The following is a 20,390-nucleotide window of genomic DNA, read 5'->3' on the forward strand; positions in this document are numbered from 1 at the left end:
AAATCCTGATCAGAAGACAAAAGCCTTCTAAAACAAAAGATTATCTTTAATATATTAAATTTTAGATTTTGAAATTAACATTTAAAAAAATAGCAATTTTGTACTAGTTAGCAAAACTCCACTTTTCTGGGCCTATGTAAGTCAGAGCCAATGGTGTCTCTCAGGACATGGATCAGACTCTTAAATTATAGCCTGGACATCCTTTATGGCAAAGATCAGTCCAAGATCATGTAAAACAGAGTATTCGTCTTTTAGTAATACAGAGATATGCCTGATTCCTTGCAGAGAGCCACTGTTAGTGCTGCCAGGCCACCAGAACTTTATCAGATCACTTGTCTACAAGAAAAAAAGCCTTCCCACCAGGCTATTGCTTGACCCTTCTGGTATAGCTTGCTCCTTTCATCCATTGCCCAGACGAGGCGCGAGCTGCAGCCAGGAGAGTGACACCAGCATCTGGTGCTGTCCAGGTGCAAGCAAATACCACAGTAGCAAAGTTTTCCTAGGCAAGGATAAACACCAGCACCCATCAGAGTGGTTAAGAAGGGTCTCCAGTGCTACTGATTTGCAGCCAAGGGGAGTAACACAGAAAAAGTTGCTAAGGAACAAAACAAACAGACCAGTGGAGAGAGGGAACCCCAGATGTGCGATGCCTGTTTGTCTGACAATCTGTACAACCAACCACCTTCACACTGTAAAGAATCTCAGTCCTTCCGTAAAAGGAAATTCTGAGCTACAAAATTGCTGCATCAAAAATGACACAGCAGCATTCATTTTACTTCTGGATACTACCAACTTTTATGACTCAGACAAATTGAATAACGTATACAATCTCTCTTAGTTTCCAGAAATTACCGGAAAGGATTTTATTTATGCATCTTGAAAATAAACAGCAGCACATAAGTCTCTCAGTCTTGAGTGATGAAACTGAAAAAACTCATTAACAGTGATTTCTAAAGTAAAACACACAAGCAAGGTCAGAGGTGACTTACCTACCAGCCAATCAAGCACACGCTTTTCCCTCTGTGTAGGTTAGCTCCTATTTTGCCTAAGATAGGCTGCTGATAGACGGCTGAAATTAATAAATTTTGGATAAGTCCCTTTCTTTCTAATTCTGTCAAAACTTCAGAATGTTTTGGAAATTTGAAGAACGATATTCAGTGCTAACGGGTAAACTTCTTACGAGTAAGTGTGAGACTAATTTGCCACTTCCGCAGCTGATGAGGCCAAATGCTGGCCTGCATTGCCATTATGTCCATGAATTCACTTAAAGTCACTCTTCAGCCAGGTACCTTCCTTTCTCATTCAGCCTCCTTCATTATGTTCTCACATTTCCTTTTTCTTCCCCACCTTGTGTTATCAACTCAATGTGTTTCAGAAGGACTCAATAAGAAAACCACTTCCATATCTCACAGACCTGTTTATAAAGCTTGCTTTCTGGTATCTTCCTCTCCTGTGGGCACTCTGACAGCTAATAAAGGATAAGACTTTCTCCAGGGTATCCTGCTCCCATTCCGCTTCTTGGCATGGTTAGTTTCACCAAGACATATACCCATTTACCAAACTGGGTTGCAACTGGTCAACCGTAAAGCATTGCCGGTGAAAGAGGGGAACAGACAGATACCCACTTGGTGACAAGAGAACTCTAATTGTACTTTCTCTGTGGGAAAAAAAAAGGAACAAAGACCCTGAGGTATACTATTGCTGACTGCTCACTGTTCATCAACACTTGTCTGTCTTGCAGGTCACAGAGCATCCCTTAAATAAGACAACAACCACTTGGCTGCTCAGTGTAACAGCTGGAGACACACCTTCTTCCTTCCTCATTCACTGTGGGAGGGCTCTACTTACTTTGATGTCAAACGCAAATGACTCCAACCTCGTTATCGCTGCCAAGGTATTTCATAGCCCTAGATTTCCTTCTGTTTCAATACAAAACAAAGGCTAGAGCAGCTTCAGTCCGACACATATCACTGCAGGCCTCTGGCTCACTGGGAGAAGTCAGCTTGCCAGGGTCTTTTGGAATGCTTACTTGGTTGGGATTGTATCCCACTTGAAGTGCAATCAGGTTAATCTCTGTTTAAATCGTCTAGATGCTTAAGAGACCTCTTGCTTGGAAAGATGTAATGAGAATTTTTTTTTTCTTATTTATCACAGTGTTTCTTCATGTAGCACTTTGATGGCATTTATCAAGCTTATTTTTTGTTTTCCCAATGTGATACAGATACACTGATTTGAATTTACTACTTTCAGACAAATTCCTTTCTGAACACTAATATTACACCTATTTAATGTCAAACTAATACAAAGAATGTTATTCAGCTGTCAGAAAACAGAGAAAGCCAACATGGCAAACAGGAGACCTGGAATTCTGGAATTTTTTTTAGTCACAAAATTCACTGCTAACAGACCTGCATCTTCATCAGTTTAAATAAGGTCAGTATAAAGATCAGGGTGCATATCACAATGGACTTTTGTTCATTTAGGATTGCATGGGATTTCCTATCTTCAAGAAGAGGATCACACACGTAAATAAGAAAAAGCAGGCTCTGTGGAACTATTTAGTAACCGAGCAGGTTAGCAGGAATTGAACAAAGGTCAGTGACGGCCAACACGGACAGAGTCGGCCATCACTGAGAAATTACCCCCCTGATTTACCAGTTTAGGTAAAACACTGCAAGAGAAATGGTGGCAATTCCAATACGAAGTCAGCTCCCGCTTATCTTAAAGCAATGACTGCAACTAGCCCTAGGAATACTCATAGTAGTCACTCCAAGGAATGGTTTTCTAGACAGCACAAGCTATTTGATTTGCAGTTACGGATTTAAGTTACATTCTGGGTGAACTAGAAGGTATCCAGACTTCCAATTGCTATTCAAATGTGTTCAAGGCACCGTAAAAATTCCATTAAAAAAGTAGATCCTCCATGAACATTTAGGAAGTGTCAGAACTTCAAGCCGCTCTAATCATCTGAGAAGACAGAAACCTCCCAAGGTCTTCCATTGTGAGAAACAGCCTGCTTGTCACCCAAGAAGAGAGCTTTGAGAGGTGGTGATAACTCAGACATGAACTAGACTAGACATCAAACCCATCCAGACTTCAGATTGCAGAGCTCCACCTCTAAATGCTGGAGAATGTCCCAGCATTGCTCATCTCTTGCCAGGTTTAATTTCCTTATGACGTGCCAGGAAAACCATCTCAGCCAGCTGAAACTCTGAACCCCATCAGGGACGCTGAAATCATTCTGGCACATTTGTGTCTCCAGTAATCTCTCTGCTAGTGCTCAGCCCATAGACCACTTCCAAGAGAAAATTATGAGTCACCTTTTAACTCTACCCTCACACTATCAATCACATCAGTTATTTTATTCAATCATGGTCCAAAAGTCAAAGTAACTTAAGTAGAAAACCTACAGAAACATATCAGCTCTCAAAAGGCAAGGCAAAAAAAAAGGCCTGGTTTTAATAATGGTGAATTTCGCCAATATTGTTTATTCCTTGCCTTACAATTTGAGTACTTGTGGTAAAGCCATTATTTTCACTAGAGGGGATTCTTATTTTAAAATTTTTGCAGTTTTTGGAACGTCTGCAGAAGTAACTTAGTATGGTGTCCCTATCTATCTCTTCCAAGCACAGCATCCCCCTTAGGGTCCATAGTTTTTACTCTGTTCAGATGCAGAGAAGCAGACCAGATTCTCAGCTGTAAATCAGCATCGCTTTAGCTAAGCCATTGGAGTGATATTGCTTTATGCCAGCAGACGTACAAGTCCCCTCAATCCACCTCTATCCATCAATGGATACTGCTTCATTTTTGTTCATGAGGGATTCACAATGCCTCTAGGAACAGAGAAAGCCCCTTAAAAACAAGGATGAGAAATGCCATGGCTGGATTAAATTTGACATGTTTGGATTAAATTTGAAATATTCTTCTTACAGTTCAGATATTGGTGGTTTTACCTGTTAGATCATGTGTCTGAGTGTGAAAACAGTTTTTAGACAATTATCTCTAATGGTAACTTTCCTTTGTGGAGAGCAGAGTCAGGGAATGAGAAAGGAGCAAGGAGAGGCCAGAGGAAGAGGTACTGGATTCACAGCTCCAGTTAGGGAAGAAAATTGCATGTCTAAGTCTTAAATGACCTTTATCTGAAGGAAGAAGAAAAGTGACAACAGTGATCATGCACAAAAACTACAGCAAGATCAGCTCTGCACAAAGTCTCTGCAGAAGATTCAATTATCTACAGAGCTATAGGGAGAGCAAACCTGCATTCAGGTTCTTCATCAGCCCCACAAGTGCTTGTACCTGTAGTAAAGCTGAAACAACAATAAAACTCTAAACTGAAAGACCAAAAGTCAGCCCACAGCCGGATCATTGCTAAATGAGATCGAATTCTTTGCTTACCATCACAAGACTAAAGGTTTGGCAGTTATAGGGGAAGAAAAAATAAATAAAAAGCAAAAAAAACCTTAATTATTTACTCATTGTATCAGGGTAGAAGATGCTGGCTCCAGGCAACGAGAAGACCTTCGTGTGCTTTAGATAGCCTATTAGACATCCCCAGTCATTCAGTTAATTAGGCCAGCTCTGCTCTTTTCCAGGGCCAGTTTTCCACCCAAAGCATTGCAGCCAACTAGATAAGCAGCTGCTTAAAGCTGTACGCTTCATTATCTTTGATGAAAAGATAGACATGGAAGTTTGGGAGTGAGTCTTGGAGGATTTTGTCAGCCTCTGAAGAGGCTGAAGGTATTCTGCATTTGAGGAGTGAAGATAAGTAGGGTCTGCCTTCCCATCTTACAGGACATGTATGTATGTATGTACATGTATTATGTATACATAGGCAGTTCTTTCAGCTGTGAAGGATTTTTCAAAGCTTCCTTTTAGACAGAAAACCACACAGCTTTATTTATTTTTTAAATAGAATTAATCCCGAAGGAAACATACATTTAAATCACAGGGTAAGAGCATAAAATTCAATCTGATTTTGCAAATCTCAAATATAATAGCTTAAAAAAAACTCAGATTCCAGGACCTTACTCATCCAAAAACCCTGGTAAATTTGGAAATGAAATGAGAAAAGCATAAAACTCCTGACATACAAAGCATTCTTCCAAATTCATTCTTAAAGACGCTCTACCTCAGATGTGAATACTGTCCACTCATGAAGAGAAGTGTTGACAGAACTGTACCTTAATTTCCTTTGCAACTGCCATGTTTGGGCTATAATTTTTCCTTCAGAGAAGCCAGACAGTTAATTCATTAGGAAGCCCAAATCAATGAACTAACAATTACTGTAAGAAGACTTGCACCATCCGAGGATTTGATCCGAGGCTTTTTGTTTTACAGGCTCAAAATAAATTTTACCATGTCATTCTTTCCGTCATCACTTTGCCTCGGGACAAACAGAGGCTGGCTTTCTGAGGGGCCACTTTTCGTTTTATGACAATTGAATCAACTAAACGAAACTTGACACTTTAAACTTTAAAGAAACATTCTGAACCTCAGAATCGTAGTGTTTATGTTGTAGAGGTGACGTTGAGGTCATTCAGCATTTTTTTTCTTTAGAGGAAAAAACAGCAACAACGTAAGAAAGCCTCCATACAGTCTGAAGGAGGGGAATACAAACTGGAAAAACTGCCAGGAGAGAAGATAACAAAACACTGGCATCTGGAGAGCCGTCTGCTTGGCAGGCATGCATGTCATTTACAAATGTTTGCTCATAATTATATCCCTGGAAGACTTGGGTGAATAATACTGTTGAGAAAGATGCCACTTCCAGAACAGTGCCTCTCCATCATATGTAAATAAATGCAACGCTCATTGAAGGGTGAATATATCTAAGGATATTGCCACAAAAAAAAAAAAAAAGGGAACTCGTGCCTCACACTGGCCCAGTACCTGCAAGACAAGAGGGAAGAAAGATGGAGCTGTGTATTTGGACATCTACCGAACACAGAGCTACACAGCAAGGGCAGGAATGCTGGCAAGGTGCCACCATGTTTTGTGCTTCTTGTCAGACATCACCAACACAGAAGGGCACAACAAGGAACACACAATTTTCTGCAGTGACACAGGATTGAGCCACCAAGTTCACGTCACGCAGGGTGCGCCCAGTCATCAGAGGTCAGACATGGGGTATTTGCTGACAGCTGAAGGCTTTACAATTCCTTGCTCATCTCTTCTTCTGGGTAAGCTCCGTCTTAACAAGATTTTCCAGGGAAAATAAAAATAAAATTACAGAAATAATAAAATGAGGCTGAGCAACAGCTCCATTCTGGGAACATCAGCAATTCCCAAAAAAACCATGTCACCACTTCCCCAGATGAAAACATTAAGGACAAAATATTATGTGAGGAATGGTTTATCCAGTCAGAAAACAAGATGGAACCATGCCAGACAACGTTTTCACAATGCCTCTCACACTCAGCCCATCGGGGGACAGGCAAGAAGACAGCCTGGTCCACAGCAAAAATCCCCAGGCTTTGAAGGGAGACACGGTTTCACCCCCAGAAACATGCTTGGCAAGCTATACCTTGTTCTGCTGCACCACCTTGTATCGCTGATGAGAATGAGAATCAATCAAACCAAGTTCCTAAACTCCTGTTCTTTGGAAAAGGATGTTTCCTGAAATAGCATCTTCAGGAGAATAAAATTGTATCTGCTTCAGTTCCCATAGTGCTTCTCAAATTAAACACCCATCCCAAAAAAAAGGAGAGCTCCTCTCCCCCAACCCAGTTCTGGAGAACTAGGTTCTCCTATACGGAGCGTTTTCACGTTAGTGTTCCTGGGAACTCTACCAAGGCCTCTTTAGGGCTCAGCATGCTGCCAGGGTCAGGCACCATCAGTCTGGTGCAGAATGGCTAAGAGAAGCGTGAGAGCCTAGGATGGAGCAGAGCTCCCGTTCCTGTTTCTGATGAACTTTCTCAAACACAGAAATGGATCCCAGCTGGATGAAATACCACAAAATTTTCAAGGTTTCTTATTCAGAGTATGGCTGAGCCATGACGCACTGAACTTCCCAGTTCACCTCCCCTCATAGCAGCATGCGGAACGAATTTTAGCCTTGACTTGAACAGCAGATTCTGTTCTAGGAAAACAGGACTTGAACAAGGGTCACACAGCCATACGTGCCCCTCCAAGACTTGAACCCTGGCCACTGCCAGCAATAACTGCTGGAATGGATTAAGGGAGTTAAGAGATCCCTACTTGTTTGTTTGGTTATGTGAGAGGAGTCCTCAGGGCACCACACACAGCTCTGCTCACTTCCTTGCTACAGGAACAAAAGAGTTGTGAAAGAAAGCATTTAACAACACATCTGCAACAGCCCTTTGCATTTGAGCACTGTGATGTCCAATAACCTTCTGTGCTTTTTGGACCCATCATCTAGAAAAGCAGATGGCTATACCGTCCATCAGGAATACAACTATTTTCCCCACCATCCTTAGCAGATGCGAATGCTGACTCACCTCAGTAATGCATCTATTTTTAAATCCCCCTGAAAAAGCTAGCTAACATCTGTCAGTATCTACAGGACAGATTCTGGGTCTCTGTCTGCCTTCAAAATGCCACAGCTTTGCCCCGGTGTGGTAACGCAGCTCCGGGGCACAGCTTCATCCTTCCTCCTATAGCGCCATTTGGCTTCCCAAGTCCCTGTCAAATATCCATCCTCGTACACCCATGTCTGCCTGCTCGGGGTGGGGACCTGAGAGCACGAAGCACTAGCAGTTAAGTTATTCGGACCAGACACAAAACTTGGTGACTCTGGCACCCATGAAATGCTTGACATTTGTATGATGAACTGGGCTGGTGTTGTCTCTAGACAGTTGACTCCCTGAGAGATTAGCTAACAAGAACAGACTATTAATAATATTAACTTTAAACATTATTACAAGACTAAATTGTAGGCTCTTCAGTGGTTCCTTTGGAGCGTCCCCATTTCCCCAGGATGCTTTCAGATGCTGTGGGCTGTTAGCCACGGTTTACATGGCTTATGTGTGATATGTCCTCTTAAATGCTGTTTTGAAGTGAAAGTTTATCAGCTGGGTTTGTAAATATCTTGTCACAGCTCCAAGTGTGAATTCTTCATAAATCTACTCACAGAATGAGATGTGGAGAGACTCACAGAGGCCTGAACCTGCCTTGGTAAACAGAAATCCTGTTTTCTGTCGTTGTTTGCACTGTTCTGTAGCCAAACATGAAAACATGAAGGGTGACAGAGTAAAGAAAAGAACAAAAAAGCTTTGCAAATTATCTAATTGGTATGACTGTGAACTTGCCCAGATCCTCAACCCCATTTTAAAAACACCAAAGAAGGAAAGTAAGAAGTCAGAGTGTTGTTGCTCTTTCAGCAAGCCTGGCAGTACCTACTCAGACAGGATATAGGAGTAACACTGTCTCCAAAACAAAAAATACCTTCTTGTGGCTCTAGGCCTGGCTGTCATCCTCCCCAGGCTGCTAGAGTAGCAACAGTTTTGCACCTTATAAATTCTGAGTGACATCACAGAAGACCTAGCTGGGCACTAAGAATGTCTGCATCCAAAACCAGATGCCTGGCAGATTATAAACCTTTTATATGAGGAGTTGTTGTGAGAGACTGATGAATACCTGCAGGAGCTTTGGAATTTGAACCTCGATCTCCATGCAATTGGATTGTTTATTCAGCAGTTCTTAATCCCTGAAACAATTTTCAAGTTGCTGAGGGAGCCCTTCCCCATAGGAGCTCCGATATGAGCTACCCAGCCCCTGTTGTCAAGTATCCTTCGAGGATACAAACTGTAAAATAGTTCATTATATGCAAAATTACAAACCTAAACTGCCCCAAAGAAGGGCATCTTGGTCGAACCCAAGCTAAACAAGACTGAGATCATCCAATTTGGAAGACAGAACACTGAAAATCTAGTAAAGACATTTCTACCCCAAACTGATCTCAGAGTCTTATCAGATTCCTTCCTCAGCCTCCAGAAGGAATCAAAACCTCTCTTTTTTGTTTGTTCTTTTTCGAGCCAGAAGAAAACAAACAGAAGCCTTCTTCCCAGATATGAAACACACAAGCACATGCCCAAGACAACCCTACCTTTGCCATTTTCAGGCAGGGTAAGGACAACTGATGGTACAAATCAGCTTCATGTAGCTCACCACCTTCATCTGCCAGGGTGCTAAAGGGTATCACTCTACTTCTGGTCCTTCTTCCTGTTCTTAACTCGCTTTGGCTGTCATCTGCCTGATTTCTGAGGCAACAGGACAAGGCACATCCCAGATACAGAAGCAACAGCATATTCCATGACCCACCAAAACAATGCACTGGCATCCAGTCTGAGCACTCATCGGTCAAAAAAGACAGTCATTTGGTCTTTTATTTCTGTTCTCTTAAGGGAGACACGCCCTTCCTCCAAATTCAAATCAAATCACCATTAGAAGAGCTAGAAACAAACATGCACACGCACACAAACACACTTTGGTACCCTCACCACATCAGATCTATTTACTGCACAAGGCAATTATGCTGATAAAGTCCTAAAAGTAGGTCCTGAAGCACAGAGTCTAGAAGAAAAAGGCTGAAAAAGCCCAGCATGACTCTTCTCAGAAAGTCTAGTTACTCAGCTATGACACTGCACACAACAGCTAATGGTTAATTCACCTGGACTGCTTGCTTCTTTTATTTCTACAAATAATTTGAGCAAAGATGTCTCATACGAGGAGGAAGAGAGAAGACGGAGCAAACAGGGAAGGCCAGAACTCGTGAAGGCATGCTCCCTTGAAAAGGAAGTAGTCATTTTCTTTTCAGAACACGTTCAATGAAAAAAAAATCAAAGCCTTAGGAGAAAATAATAATGGGAGAAAAGGAACATAAAGTCCACACTGTTCTCAGGGAATTACTTGGCCGGACGCTGTCAGAACATGCCGTTCTAAGTACCTTAGGAGACCAGCAGGGAAAGTCCTGCTATAGCTGGAAAATGTTTCCTTGCCTCCAATGAAAATTTCAAGAAATATTTCATTTTACTTAGTGTATCTGGGAGAAAGTTGCAACACTGAATATATCCCCACCCTCCCAAAACCAACAAAAACACACCAATCCACCATTTTTTCTGACAAGTGCTTGCTCCTTAAAATGACCAGTTATTTGAAGCAGCCAGGACTACTGTTAATTTTTAAGTGATTACAGGATGATATTATGGTAGCAGTAACAATGACAATGCTTTTCTGTTATAGCGTTCTACATAAGAACTTATGTCCCTGGTTGCAAGAATATGAACTCAGGTTTCAGTGGATTCCAGTTACTTCTTTGCTCTCTGTACACCAGTACATAATGCATATATTTAGGTTAGTATAGGAATAGGAAAGGAAAGCAAATTATAAAGTAATAACTCACTTTTTCTTCACATGCTTGAATCAGTCTATGTTGTTCTACAGCTATACAATCCTTGAGGTATTTTTTCTAAATAAGTTCTTCAAATAATACACTGAAATAATAACATAATATTATATTGAGATCAATTCCTTGATTGTTCTTCTCTATGCTCTCTAACCATGACAGTAAACTTGAAGCTGCCAATGTCTGATCACTTCTAGAGCCTATTTTTCAAGGTCATCACCCTCACTACCTCACAGAGGCCTTCCCTGCCCAGACTTGTGAACATTCAGTTGGCTTGAAAAACATTTCAGAAGTGCAGCTAGAGTCAAGCCCAGGACCTTGGTGCTCACCATGAATAAAAGCAGTTTCATGAACCACTTTAAGCAATGCGTGGTTAAGTGTTCTTTCCCTTGATTAAACGTTGCTCGGCTTTTAAAGCATGGAAACATTAATCCTGATATACTGGAGCCATGCCAGGATGCTGTTAAGTGCTTCATATCATCTTGAATCTCAGGTGGTTCACGTGGACCTCTCTCACATCACTGCTGACCCCCAACTATCCCAGCACTCCAGGGCACCAAGTGGCATCCACCTCATTCGGACACCACAGGACATTTCCCACTGCTGGTGAAAATGACCCACACCGACTGATTTCACCAAATCAAAGCAGGTTCTGGATCCAACTGATCCTAAATTGCAGCTGTACTGTACGGATAAAGTTTGGTTTGACCTGGATTTGAAAGATCTTGCCCTCCACTTTTTGACGCCCTCTCCTAGGAGTCCAGTTCCACGGGCCCTTTGAAAACCTTACTGTTCCTGCCTGCAGGTTGCCAGGGTGTGAGGACAGGGACAGCTGAGGTGTGTGGAGGACTGCTAACTCCCCTAAATCCCCCCCCTCACTAAATACCTAGAGCTCTTGGGGTAGATTTGTTAGTCTCCCCTCCAACAAGGCTTGGAAGCCAAGTGCCAGCACAAATGTTAGCATTACATACACAGCACGGTGGAGTCCTGCCTACACCGTGATCTCGGATGCGTGGCAGTTCGTTGTTAGTATCAGTAACATCCACCCGTCATCCCACCCCTTCCCCAGCTCTGAATGAAACCCAACAATCTGAAGACAATTGGATTTAATTGCGCGCACAGCACTGTTTGGGGGCCGGCGCTGCCAATCCCTGCCACCTGACTGTGCAGTTGCCTGGGCGACGCGTGAGCAGAGCGTGTGAGCAGAGCGTGGTTTCGTGGTTCTGTGCTGCCACACGCATCTCCGGGAGCTGTGCCAATGCCTGAGCTCCTGCAGCTGGGGCAGATTTAACACCTTCCTCCCCAGGAGCAGCCGGCCTGTCCTTGCAGCCACTGCTCTGCAGACCGACACCTGCACAGAACGACAGACGGACACGGCCAGGCGCCAGGGACACTGCGGCACCTTATCAAGTCGAGTGTTTGGCAATGCTGGGCGTCATCTGCAGGTGGTTACGGAGCACGTGCCTTGTTGTGTGCATAGCTGATGAGGGAAAAAATCATTTAGCACCATCTAAAAATAATTTTCTTCCGATGATTTCCTGTCTACCTCTTGTCCCCCTGCCCACGTCCTTCGTACTAGCAGGAGGCTGCATCATTCCGAGAGCACCATGCCGTCCTCTCCATCTCCACAATTTCAACAGAAAAAGCACAATTAGTGTGCATACCAACTTTCTCATCAACCTCTCCAGTTACCTTCCAGGGCAGGCATCTTCCCAGAATTTAGCTCTCAATTTCTTTTCTATTTCTTTTAGATGAATGGCTTAAACTTTGGTTGGAGCCCACTTTGCCTATGACCTTTTAGAGCTCTTCTAGGAAATCCTTCGGCATACAAGGCTTACACTCTGCTATAAAAATTAAGACGCACTCCAACCCTTCCCTTTATATACGCACACAAGTATGCTTATCAAACAAACATCTGCCAATCATTTGAAAAGCTAGGAACAAGAAATTCCTATCTGGAGGTCAAGACCACAAGCTAAATCTGCTTTTAATGGCAAATAAAACTACTGGTAATAATGGCAGATAGCCTCCTTGTCATTGCATATAATTGCATGTGTAATCACAGCTAATTACAGCATACAAAAATGCCTGTTAAAATGTTAAATACTGTAATCCAGGAAGCCCTGTAATCCTCCTGGAGCCCTGCACAGCGCCAGCAGCAGTGCCATGTCTGAAAGTCACCCACAGAAGGTGACAGCTGGTACGCCAGGCTTGGTTTGTCTGTGAAGGACAACAGCCACAGTGTTATGACCTATGGATGCAAGAGAAGCAAAAGGACAAAGAAGCTTTATTTCATGTTAATGCAAGGCCAAGTCTCTCACAGTCCTTTTCTTCTACAGACACGTCCTGCAGACGTACAAATAAGCAAGCAGCAAGACATTGGTGCGTGGCTCACACAATGACCTACGATCTGAAACCACCTTTGTATTCCCAGTAATGTTCATATGTTCAAGGCACAGCAAAGGATTCCTGAGCTCCCTCAAATGTCAGCAGAGGCTTACAACCACATTTTGAAAGACATTTCCTCACCTCCCAGATACAGGCATGTTCCATACACGCCCGTGCTTCAGGTATAAATGCAAATGGCACAGCACACAAAGCTTCACAATTTGTGTTCGACTGCACTTTGAGAGTCGATAACCACCAGCAGTACAGAAACATGGACGACTCCGGGTGTAGGCAGGGAAACAGAAAACAAAAAGGCTTCTGCTGTTTCCAGATGTATCAGCAGGCTTTGCAGAACAAGTCGTTTTCACAGAACAGTCATCAGACCCTACGAAGAGGGAGGATGAGGAGGAGAAGCGGGAGGAACCTCTGCTCTCATCAGGCAAGTGCGCTGGCCCTGCCCCATGTTCTTAACCAGAAAGAAGAGGCTGAAGGGAGAAGGAAAGGCATTCAGAGCTACAAAAGTGATCCTTACATCAAGAGAGCTGTGGGCGTGGGGAGGAAATCCGACAAAGCAATGAAGTGTCACTGTTCGCAGGGGTTGTTACAATCTGATTTGTTTGCCACATAGAAGGCAGCAGTGTAGCCACACGGAGCTGCTCTGAGTTCACACCGCTCTGTCACGGCAGTTTATGGCATCCCCCTTCAATCGCCGCTCTCCCTCCAGCTCTGGGCTACCCCAAGCACCATCCTGGCAGATACCCCACAAGCAACAACGAGGAGCTGTGGCTTTGCTCTGTGCTTGCAGTGCACTGCGGGACAGCCACCCGAACACAGACGCAGCATGCCACCGTCCTTCCCTTTCCAGTGCCTCTCCTGAATAAATTACTGAAGGCTGACAGGCAGTGCCAAAAATAAATTACTGAAGGCTGACAGGCAGTGCCAAAAACAAGCAGATGTCTCTGCTCTTGTTCGTGGACAAACTGGAAAACAGATTTAGACTGAAGCAATGCAGCTTACAGAGGAGACAGGAAGCAAATGAGCAAGCCATGCAAGCCATGCCCCCCTCCAAGGGGCATTGAGCCCAGGCGCGCTTACACCTGACAGCCTAGTGCTGAGCACCACCACCTGAGCCCTTCATGACACTCATTCTGCAAAATGTATGAGGACTGGGATACTAGTAAACCTTCAGGAGGACTGCTTACTGTGACCCCAAATCCTGTCCTGGGAACATACGTGGGACAAGGAAAGTTAGTGCAAAACGTGTAAAGCTAACCCAGCCAAAACACCCAGGCAGGCATGTCCTAAGCCTCCCCTCCCTTCCAAAGGTGGGCCAAGTCTTCTAAGGCAGGCACAGAGGTGGGGGAGGTTTCCAGCACTCGCAAACACAAGATATTTTAGCTCCTTAGACAACTGGTCATTTTCCACCACTTAGAAGCAAACAAAAGCCAGTGCCCCCCTCCGAGAAACACATGTGGGCATGGAAGTCAGAGCTGCTGAGCTCTCCAGCACCTCACCCGCCTGTGCTGCCCGGGACAGGTCACTAACCTGCCCCTCCCACACTTCCTGCTCTGCAAACTTGGGATGTACCTGTTCTATTTATTCCCTCTGCTGTGTCAAGTATTGGAAAACTGGTGAGAAAGATGGAGAACTGGGCCCATGCCATGCAGTCTTTCTAGGAGCATGGGGCAGGCAGTGGGCCGTGAGCATGCAGTTCCCCACTTCCAGTCAGATTCGGCACCAGTGGGTTATTGGGGTTTAATGAAACGCAACAGCAACCTCTTCTGTGGCCTGGGACATGAGAGGGTTTTCTCGGGAAGCAGCTCAGCAGTAATCTCAGCATCTTTCTGTGCTGTCTTACTGAAGGAGAACTAGCTCTGTCTTTCCAGAACACGAATGTACGATCATAGCTCTTTCATAAGGAAAAGACGCAAAGGAAAGCATAATCAGGGCTTATAAACCAGAGGGTCAGGCATAGAATCCAGGAAAGCATACAATAATATTCTCATTCTGTCAGACGAGACTATTATTTTGCCTTCTGAATGCCTAACTAACACGTCACTTATCTCTGAAACAAGCTTATCGGCTCTTTCAGCCCTGGCTGGAGGATCACCACTAATAGCTTAACACAAAACGTCCTTGGGATTTAATACCATTGCAAAGTCAATTGTGTCAGTGACAAAATTGAGACAAACCTTGTTAAAAATAAGACAGACAAAATACGTGAAGCAGAGCGACTGCAATTCCCCGGTATTTTCACCAGAGCTGCTTGCTGCTAAAGCCAGTGCTGAGCAGGAGCACCACACAGAGGCAGTGTTTGCCCTCAGTAAGGGGTTAACCAGCACAGGGGGCCGCCGATGTCCCAGGGCCAGCAGAGATGGCGGGGGGCAGGCGGTTCCTCCTACCCCCTGGCAGACGACAGCTGTCCCCAGCCAGGAAACCGAGGGCCAGCACTGCACAAGCAGCATGCATCGCTCTCGTTTCTTGGATGAGCTTTCCATAACGAAAATTCTCCTTGGAAAGTCACACCGTGCTAGGGAGACTGCACAGTAATTACACGGTGCCTTTTGTGTTCTCCAGGTTCTTAATACAGGGGTGCCACAGAAGTAACGCTGCCCTGGCTTTGTTCGCTTTCCCAAGGAGACGTGTACAAAACAACTAATTAACGTCAGACAGTTAATGACCTATTGCTGCAAGTGACTGGAATGAGCAAACAGGACAGACTTAACGTTTCAGGTGCAAATCCAAAGACAAAAACAAAGGGGAAGAAACCCTTTGCCCTTCCTCCTCTTTTCTCTCCCTCTCTAACACTCCTTTCTTCACTCGGGCAGAATAAAACCTCTGAGTGTACAGAGAGCCCTTCTATGCATGTGGTCTGCCTGGCCAACACCAACCAGGCAGGGGTGGAACAAAGTGTGAGCATATTTCTGAGCTGAAACTAGAATAACAGCTTTTACCTCAGAAGAGACGCAGATTCCCAGACCCCAAACGTACTTGGTGGGACACTAGCATCAGTGAAAGCAGCTGCAGAGGAAGCCCACAGCTCTGTGTGCGCAAAGCTGCACCCTCCAGCTGCTCAGACAGCTTCACGGAAAGCTTTCTGAAGTAAAAAACTGCTTGTTCCTACCGGTACATAAGTACCAGCATCTGGGCAGGCTATCCACCGCCTCTGTAGATGGAGGGAGGACAGAAAACAGGGTTTCGCCACTTACCAGTAAAACTTTTGTTCTGTTCACTAAAACTTCACTATTGAAGCTGCTGTGAGAAATTAACATCAGCGGGGGGGGGGGGAACAAACAACCTAATGCTATCCCAGCAAATGTAGCCCAGCCTTGGTCAGCCTCCCCTGCCAACCCCTGTCACACAGGACAAGGAACAGTACCAGCTGTGTATGGAGTAGATCACGTTGTCAGATCAGCTCTTCTAGAAAAGCCACACAAGTTCGTGATTCCAGAAGATTAATCCTAATCCCAACAGTGGACATGTGTAAAGTTAAGGACAAAATCATGCTACTTCAGGGTAAAAACACTGTGTGCATCTCACTACAGGCTTCCAGTGTCCTCTTCATTACACTTGTCAGAGTATGAGAACAGGTCGCACTTTGATGGAAAGCCACATGGTCAAAGTTGACAATGATTTTATGTTCCTCAAAATTATTTGCTCATGGCTCTGAACTGCTTTATAAAAACAAGCTCTGTGAAGCATGAAACCTCAGAGCAAGCCAATTACCAGACCCCAAATACAAGTAATATTAACAGCTTGAAACGTGCAGTACATTAACCACAGTCAGAAGAGAGTGACAGGATACTTGATTCCCGTTAAGATGCTAGGTGAAGTGGCAAACAGATACAAGCATTATAGGCTGTGTGCAGACAAGAGCTGTTCACTCTGAGTATGAAATCACTGGGGTGTAATCCAGGTTTTATAAAAGTCAAGGGCAAAATTCGCAGTGAGTTCAACACAACCATGCAGAGATCAGAGATGTTATCAGTCAGTAAAGGAAAACTCTGCATTCACTCCAGATAAGACTTGCTGATGAGTTTTCACTAGAACCTCTGTGAAACTCAGAGGAATAGGGTGTTGAGTTCAGTACAGAAAAAGTTTACGTACGCACGTCTTGGGAACATGCCTTCACTTCTCTGCGTCAGCTACACATCCGTGTAATTGAGTATTCCCTGGGAGTAGCTCAGGAGTGTCCTGCCTCATACTGCAAGACTCACCCAAACCTCTCAAGACCTGTACGTAGTTGGGCTTTATGGTTCCAGTATAGTTAATACAAAGGTAACCTGGGAACAAACCACACACACACGGTGTCCTCTTATTTTTGACACTATATAGAAAGCAAGACAACAGATTCTGGAAACACAAGTTAGTTCTCTGTGGAACAAAAATGAAACCATTTGCTCTGAACAGAAAGTGGGTATATGCTGATAACAAGGGCTCACAACTCATTCTGTTGGTGGCAGTTGGAAATATCCAAGTTTCTTTTAGTGTAAGACCTCTCCACTGGTTGTTCCTGGCTGTTTGTTGCATTAGCTAGCCTCCCTTGCTGGGCAGACTGTAGATCTTCTTTTTCCTACTCTCTCCTCCAAGAAAAATTACAAATAATTTATTCATACATCTAAACAACTAATTCAGCTACCTGGAATTGGAGCAACTCCCCCTTGCTACTGTGAGGATTCCTTCCCCCATACATTTTAATAAGATACAAGTTACTCTGAAAACATGTGGAAAGCTATTATGATTGAGTTGCATGACTGATTTGCTTCTAGCATCCCAGGCAGGAGGAGGTATTCGGTTCATAACATCTCATTTTCTATAATGTTTTTTGCAAGGGTTATATCTTCCTTAAGAAGGAGAAAAAAACAATGACAACATGGTGGGGGCACTAAGTTTAGCAGCTAAAGTTCAGATTTTGTATTGCCATTACCGTGCCTGCACACCAGGCCCTCAGAGGGACAGGTAATAAAGAGAAACTTCAATTAAGAGATGAATGTATTTCTGAAACACTTCTGTCAACACAGCAAACTACAGAGGTAAATAGGCTGACCCAAAAAACGAAGAATATTCTTTCAGAATATATTTCTGTATTGACTGATCTATTACTGATAGGTATTCTTAATTAAACAGAGGGCTGAATTAAAAGCCACTGAAGCTGGAGTCACCGCCCATTGCTGCTTGTTATTAGAGAGCCACCAACAGTAAAAAAAACACAGTCAGGCTGTACAGAATGCTTCCTTCTCACCTTATACAGTAAGGCATGACTTTTGTTTTGGACAGCAATGGGACAGAGAGGTTGATGTCTGAATTACACACTGACAAGAAATGAAAGGAAAAAGAGAGGGAGAATAGACTAAGATAACTGGTTTAGCACAGAGAAGGCAGTGGGAGTGATACAGCACAAACAGCATCTCTTCACAAGGGGAGTGCCCTTTACCTTTGGGCGCTTCCATTCAACTTTCTTTGGTGGAGCTCTCTGGTAGAAAAGGGACTCATCTGAGGCTGGAAACTCGGGGTCTTCGAAGAGCTGTCTCTGCTGAATACACTGCCCTTTCAGCTCGTGGTACGTCTGGTCTCTGAAGAGCTGAACTGACGAAGACATCTCTTTCTGTCTAGATAAGATGAATATCGGCTTGTGTAAATCACGGAGTCTCTTTGAAGTCCATAGCATAAAGCATAGCAATGCACTCCTCAGTCTTTGACAATAGAGCATATAACTTGTTCTAAACAAAATTAGTTCTTGATTTCTGATTTTAAAACAGATTATAAATTAGATTATGCTAAGTAGTAGACTAAAAACAAGAAAAAAAGAAACAAAACCTGTAAATATCATATATATATATTTAAAAAAAAAAGATGACACTTCTGGCTGAAGAGAACTCATCAGAAAAGGCATTAAAGAATCCAGATGAGGAACAATGAGCATTTTGCTTTGTCTAATGGATTGTAAAGGTAAGAGTGGGTCTTGCTCCTCAGTTTGTATTATGTGTGAAGAGCAGGAGCATCTTCCTTGCTACATTCTCCTACTAGCCTCTAAAGCTTTAATTATCTACTCCAACTCTTATGCCTACAGAAAACTGAAAACAGATTTCTGCAGTTATCCATCTTAATTTAAGTGGCAATACTTTGGCTGGAATTATTGTCTTTGATCTTTATGTTACATTTCAGGGAACTGAATTCCCAGAAGCTGCAAATATTTGCAAGTAGTGTCCATAATAATAATAATTTTAAAAAATAACCACAAGGAAAGAAAGAAAGAACAATTTGCTTTCAAGCCTTGGTTTCAAGAATCCTAACTATCTAGCCCTGTAAGTTTACAGTCTCAGCCACAGAGCTCAAATAAGTTGCTTAAGATCATTCTACAAATCAAAAATCAACCACAGAAATCATTTTGAACGGTGTGAAGTCTGGGGAACATGAGGGATGCTTCTATTTTTCTGAGGTGCTATTTGAAGAGAGCGAAGAGAATATCTGAACTTACTTTTGTACTCCCTTCCTTCCTGCTCCGGATTAGAGATGTATTCCCCTTCCTTCAGATACCTACATCAATAAAGACAAATGCACGTTATTCTCCTGGCAGATCATAAGGACTAAACAACATGCAAGCAATGGAGCATGGTATTACATTGCCCTAGCAGCCTACTTGCTGCGTCCTGCTGCAGGGATCCCAGCCTGTGCTCCACGAGCCACTTGCGATCCAAATTGGATGAGATTCCACAAGTTTGCAGAAAACTGAACCAAGCTAGGCACAAGCCTTTCCCAGCAGGCATGTGAGTACAGCAGGGGAAATGCAGAGAATGAGAAACGTTTGGAAATGTCAAATTTATTGTGATTGAAAGTTGCTGTGGCCAAAATAATGTAGGGATGGTTGTAAAATCTGCCCTCCCTCCACTCACTCCTTCCCCTACCCCAGAATTAATTAGACAGCCCTTCAAGGATGAGAAATGCTGCTCTAGTGCCTTCACTCATGGGAAGGAGAGAATTCAGGAGTGCTCTTCCACCTCATTGCCATTCTTGCACCCATTCCAAAGCCTCCCAACCACAAACAAAGTAATCTACCTGTAAGTACCACCTGAATTCTACCAGCAGAACCTTACACAGCAAAGCGACAGGACAAAGAACCAGTCTGTGCGTGATATTTTGATGAAACAAATCTTCAAATGCCAGTCCGGTAAAATCTCCATCCTCTGTTAGGACTTTCAGAAATAAAGCTTGCATACATCAAGATTGTGATGACTTTGAGTCGAATTCTAATACTGCTGCAATAGATGGAACAACTTCTTGTATCTTCAGTCTGGACAAGGCTTCCCCGTTTGGAACTGCACCATATAGTCCCTTAGAAACTGTTATACAGCTTCAGTAAAATAAAACTGTATGCAAAGGAACTATTCAAAACCAAAACAGCTCACTGACACTATCCCACTTGTAATGATTTCCTTATTCTTAAAGTTTCTTGTTAATTAACCCCCCAAAGCATCACAAGGCATCTTGCGTAGCAGAAGGCCTCCCAAGAAGAAACAAAAGAGACTTGCTTCCCCTCTCCAACCAGTTCTTCAAAGTCAACTTGTGAATTACACACAGATAGTTCAGGGACAAAAGCAAAAATTAGTCCAGCTAATTTGGGTAGGATATAGATTATCTC

At 43.4% G+C, this 20,390-nt stretch overlaps 1 protein-coding gene across 7 annotated transcripts in view; it reads right to left on the reverse strand.

Annotated features, from left to right (window-relative positions):
* Positions 1-20,390, reverse strand: part of CAPN6 (calpain 6) — a 70,379-nt gene that overhangs the window by 42,927 nt on the left and 7,062 nt on the right. For 5 of the 7 annotated variants that reach the window (XM_048070618.2, XM_067004978.1, XM_013185174.3 and 2 more), the window contains 2 exons: positions 19,230-19,288; positions 18,186-18,360 (listed from right to left, as the gene is read on the reverse strand). In XM_048070618.2, coding sequence (XP_047926575.1) covers positions 18,186-18,350 — 165 coding nt within the window. In that variant the 5' untranslated portion in view covers positions 18,351-18,360; positions 19,230-19,288. Of the gene's footprint in view, positions 1-18,185; positions 18,361-19,229; positions 19,289-19,373; positions 19,733-20,390 lie in introns of those variants that run through there. The other 2 variants (XM_013185177.3, XM_013185180.3) reach the window with 2 other exon arrangements.

The sequence above is a fragment of the Anser cygnoides genome, chromosome 13, assembly GCF_040182565.1.
Source record: "Anser cygnoides isolate HZ-2024a breed goose chromosome 13, Taihu_goose_T2T_genome, whole genome shotgun sequence".
NCBI lineage: Eukaryota > Metazoa > Chordata > Aves > Anseriformes > Anatidae > Anser > Anser cygnoides.